This window comes from Electrona antarctica (genome assembly GCF_951216825.1).
Source record: "Electrona antarctica genome assembly, chromosome: 24".
Lineage (NCBI taxonomy): Eukaryota > Metazoa > Chordata > Actinopteri > Myctophiformes > Myctophidae > Electrona > Electrona antarctica.
In genome coordinates, this window is record NC_136803.1 from 30049953 (window position 1) to 30054952 (window position 5000).

Here is a 5000-nt window from a genome sequence, read left to right on the forward strand (position 1 = left end):
CTTGAAAGGTTCACCCAGCCCTTACATGATTAGGAACTAGTTCTTCAATGACCTCATGTCATAATGAGCTAAATATAGATGCTGTCCAAAGCATTGGACATAGCAAACCCTGGTATGCAGAAATAAACAGGAAGAGAGGGTGTGGGAGAGAGAAAAAAAGAAACGGTCAGACTTGGAGGTGGTTTAATTTCAAACGTTAATATATTTGTCTTCTAATTCATAGTGAACTATTCATCCAGCTGTGACAGTCTTAACGAGGCCACCCCCCCCCCGGCTGTCTGCAGCAACAAGCCACACAACAGCCCAGCGGGGCGGCGGCACGCATAAACGAGGCTTTCTCAAAATAAATATATATTTATTTTCATTATATAAAATAATAAACCTTCAAATAAATATAGATTTTGTTTTTGTTTTTTAAACTTTACACTAAACAATGTTGAAATTAGAAAATAAAGACTTTCTGATAAAGGTCACTGTACAATTTTACAAGTAGAAGGAATAGGATTTTTTTGCCTTTTTGTAAATTACACAAGAAATGATTGATAGACATTCCAGTGAATGTACAACATTGTATACATGTAAAGTACTGTATATAGATCACATATATGTGTGGATTTATCAAGGTGCCTGTGGTGTGGCAGGAAAAAAAAATGTTTTCACAGTTGAAGTATTATAATATATACAAAAATAAAACATCTCTCAGAAACTCATTTTCTAATGTACATACTTTTTTTTGTTTTTCAAATTACTATTTTACATACAGTTAGTAGTACGAGTCTCTCCTTAAGCATATAATTTGTATTAAATGTTAAAAATGGGGGCTATCCGTTTTAGGGTAGCCGAGTATAGCGACATACACAATGTGTGGGGGCACTTGAGTGTAGGGAGTCATCCTGTGACAACAATGACCTGGCCAAAGCAGTAGCTCAATGGTAGCTTTCATACAGTCGAATAAAAACCGTGGTATAGCACTTGGTTTGGTTTACCTTTCAAGTTTACGGGCCCCTCTTAGACCAGCGCTTTAAAATAGGCGACCGCACGAGTCCACCTATGATCTTTGCCATAATCCGGTATACGTCGGAATACAACGAAAGACACCGGCGCTGCAATTGATCTCCAGATCAACATTCCAACTTCCCAAACCGTGAACCTATAGGCCTGCACGTTGATCGAATAACTTTTGGAGTCAATAGTTTCCCCCCCCCCCACGAGCAAAGCATTCTTCTTTTCCCTCTTAAGCAGGCTTGTCAGAGGCCTCGCGGTGGACGCCCGCGTGCGCGCCGGCACCCTTGCACCTGCACCCTGGCCGGGCGACTCGGTTGTAGCAGCTCTGGCACGCGGCCAGGCAACCTTTGGCCGGGAGGTAGCAGAGGAGGCAGGGGAGGATGAGGGCCAGCAGCGACACGGCGGCCCAGCGCACGCAGCAGTGCGACTGTGCGCACGAGAAGGGCTTGTCGGCGCACGTGTCCTCGTCGTCGCTGGAGCAGTGGTAGAAGAGCCCCTTGACGCAGCACGCGCACGTCCCGTAGTCCACCGCCGTGTCGGCGGAGCACACGCAGCGGCGGCCGCACAGCCAGCAGGAGGGCAGCGCGCGCGGCCGCACGCAGTCCGCGCAGCGGCACCGGCCGCAGTCCTCGCACTGGTTGGCGAGGTGGTGAGTGCCTCCGCCGCCACCCGGGACTGTGATCGCCCCTGCCGTCCGGCCCGGCCTGACCACGATCTCGTTCAGGGGCTTCAGCTCGTCCGGGCTCAGCTCGGCGTGCAGCTTGGGCTGGGTTCTGATTATCTGTTCACCGGGGCCTCTCAGGAGTCCCTGGCCCGAGTTGACGCCGCCCTGGGAGTCCTCTGTGCCGGAGGAACGCGGCGAGCCGTCCCTGGAGCGCGAGAGTAGTACTCCAGTGCCGCCGACGCCGCGCCGGGACCGTCGGAAGCAGGTTACGGATGTTGTTAGGCCGCTCTTCCGGGGTCTCCTGGCGCTCGTTTATAGTCCTTGGCGCCGGGGACGCGGCAGGGTCACTCTTCCGTTGACCACGCTGGGCGCTGGCGGGAGACCGTTGCGCCACCGCGGGCCCGTCCGTGTATTCATTGCTGCACCTGTTCACCCGAATTTGGTCCAGGGAGAGCACCACCGCCGTCGGAGGGACGGGAGCTGGCTGCCCTGTGTTCGACGACGCAGGATCTGGCTGGCCGTCCTGGGCAGGCCGGGGCTGCGGCCTCCCATTGTCATGCCGCGACGTGCTGCTCAGCAAGCTGGTCAATGGCGACGACCGCCCCCCGTGGTATCCTCCTCCCCCGTCGTTCGGACTGCTGAACTCCATCTTGGGACTGAAGGGCCGTTCTTCTGGATGGCATCGGACACATCTGAAGTCCTGCCGGGGGAAACAAGGACACATGTATATGAGTCTATGGTGAGGTGTGATGTACCATGCAAATCAGGTATGAGTCAAGGGTGTGATGTATGCCAATGCAAATCATGGCTGATGATCACTGGGGCCTAACTTATATGTAAAGCACTTCCCAAAGACTGGACCCATGTTTGGTGTCGCGTGCTAATTTGTATGGGTCGTGAATAAATATCCCTCTTTTTTTCCCGTTTCCTATACCTTTAAAAACGATTACATTAGGCGTAGATTATTTATTTTACACATTTCATCAATTGAAAACAAACAAAGTATTTCACACATAAAATAAAATATGATCGTTCCCATAAATAAATGAAACAAGTTTTTAGAAGTAACGAAAAAAGTAGCCGGCAAACATAGGGTCTTTTAGGGTCTCGAGCTATAAAACGTTTTGGGGAACCACTTGACAACAGCAGATCTACAAGATGGTCATCTTGTAGATCTGCTGTTGTCAAGTGGCCATGTCGACCCACACCACCACCACCACCACACATCTGAGCTCTTTGGCACAGAGAGGCGCTCTCTTCTGCACAGATGGCACATCTTGGCACATCATTGAGGCAACGAGAACGATTAGCCAATGTCTCTTGGAGAGATCTGACAGGGTTGAAACATCTGTCTGAAACATGTAATGATGAAACTCGATGCTTGTGGAACACTGTGGCACCTTTTATAGCATTCTTTTTTTACGCCATCGGCCAGCCATGTGTGACTGTGTAGTCAGTCGGTGGTTGTTGCAATATTGGAATATGATACAAATTAAATCATAGTTTCTGGCAAAAACTACCCGATTTGTGTTGCCTGTGGGACCTGACTTATACGGTGCTTGTGGGGATTTTCACAATCTTGTCCAAACACTTAAACGGGAAGTTGAGAAACTCTGCTGTAATGCATGCAGGCTTCTTTGGAAGATTATACAATTGAAATGCACGTATGTATGCGCAAAATCGCCCATATACATACGTCTTAATCTTATGACACATTACAAAATATGAGGTATATCTTCAAACATATATATGTATAGCAGTTTCTGCATGGCATTCCAATGGCATGACATAATTTAAGCCAGGGGTTCTCTCTCTCTCTCTCTGCCCATGTTGTGCCAAGCTGTCTGCAATGAGGAGGTCTGAGAACCTCATAGCCATGCAGTCTATATAACACAAGCTCACAAAAGTGACATTTAAAAAGACTAACCGCTACGGGGGATGATGTGCTGTCATCTCGCATCAACCCCTAACCTTTTGAAAAAAAATGGGCTGCCATATTATATGCTACATCACACTTTTACATGAATGTATAGCAGCAGCCAGTGCTCTAAAAAAGTGTAAATGACCCTTCCCAGCACTAATTAGCTTTCAAATGCCAGCTTTGGGGGGGGGGGGATATAGGCCCCTATACCCCTGTTTAAAATAGTTTTACTTTTGCATGACAAATGGCTTCCAGCGCGACCTTCTCCATTGTGACAAAAAGGACATGAGGTTTGCACACTTGAAAGAGAACATGTTGGTGGGTGGACCGTCAAGAGGCTTAATTCTTTACAACGGTATAGAGGGTTCTCAAAGTGGGGTCCGGGGACCCCCAGGGGTCCTTTAGGGGGGTGGGGGAGTCCTCAGCTAAATGTGCTAAAATCAACCACTTAACCCCTATTTTTATATTGGCTGCATGGAAAATAGCAGATCCACAAACTCACAACTCAAAACCCTTTCCTTTTTAAAAAAAAAAATATTATTTGAACATTTTTGATACATTTTAACAACACAAATATTTTTAGGATGAGGGGCAACATATTTCCAGATGGGGGGTCCTGCACTCCACGCCCAAATAAGACATACTTTTGGGGTCCTTGACATGAGTTTGACACACAATCAATTCACACAGAGCCTTAACTAAAACAGGCCAGTATAGGTTTCTTTAAGGAATAGCCATACATACTGTTGTTGCTTTCCCCCCCATTCCCTTCCCCGTGTGTGTGCGTGCGTTTGCAGCAGGATTTGTGGCCATTGCACAACCACAATGTGCCACGCGTGCGTGAGAGTCGAGATAAGGAACGGATGTGTGCACATGTATTTGACCGAGGGTTACATGTAATTTGGACGCAATTAACTAGCCTGGAAATCATATAGCATGCAGCCAGGCCAACCAACGTGCCCCCGAGCAGCAGGAAACAAGACATCCACTAGTTTAGTAGGCTACACGATAATAATTAATAACACCACAACTCCGTGCGGTCTCTCTCTCTCTCAGCGTATAATTAATATTTAATCTCAAAAGCCCCGAGGCCAAAAAAGTCAAATAAGCCGTAGCTGTGCCACAATCTGAGCGGATTTGTCTGTAGCCTTAGTGTAAATACACCAATGTTTATTTAACCAACAAATAAATGCCTACGTTTTAACACTGGTATATTTACACGTAGAACGTACAGGCCCGACCTCCAGTTAACCTACACTAGTGGGAGAAAAAAAGCGCAATCTTTATAAACGAGGAAAACTATGACATTTCGCCTATAACTATAAGGTGTGCTCGGCTCGCTACATGTGTGGCCTCGATTGAACGGATCATCTGCAGCGATTGTGTTTGTTGCAGATCTGCAACGATCAC

At 47.5% G+C, this 5000-nt stretch overlaps 1 protein-coding gene across 1 annotated transcript in view; it reads right to left on the minus strand.

Moving 5' to 3' along the window:
- Positions 1 to 1207: 1207 nt before the first annotated feature.
- Positions 1208 to 5000, minus strand: part of spry2 (sprouty RTK signaling antagonist 2) — a 4408-nt gene continuing 615 nt past the window's right edge. Inside the window, 2 exon segments of the mRNA XM_079495223.1 lie at positions 1208 to 1828; positions 1830 to 2369. Coding sequence (XP_079351349.1) covers positions 1235 to 1828; positions 1830 to 2318 — 1083 coding nt within the window. The 5' untranslated portion in view covers positions 2319 to 2369 and the 3' untranslated portion in view covers positions 1208 to 1234.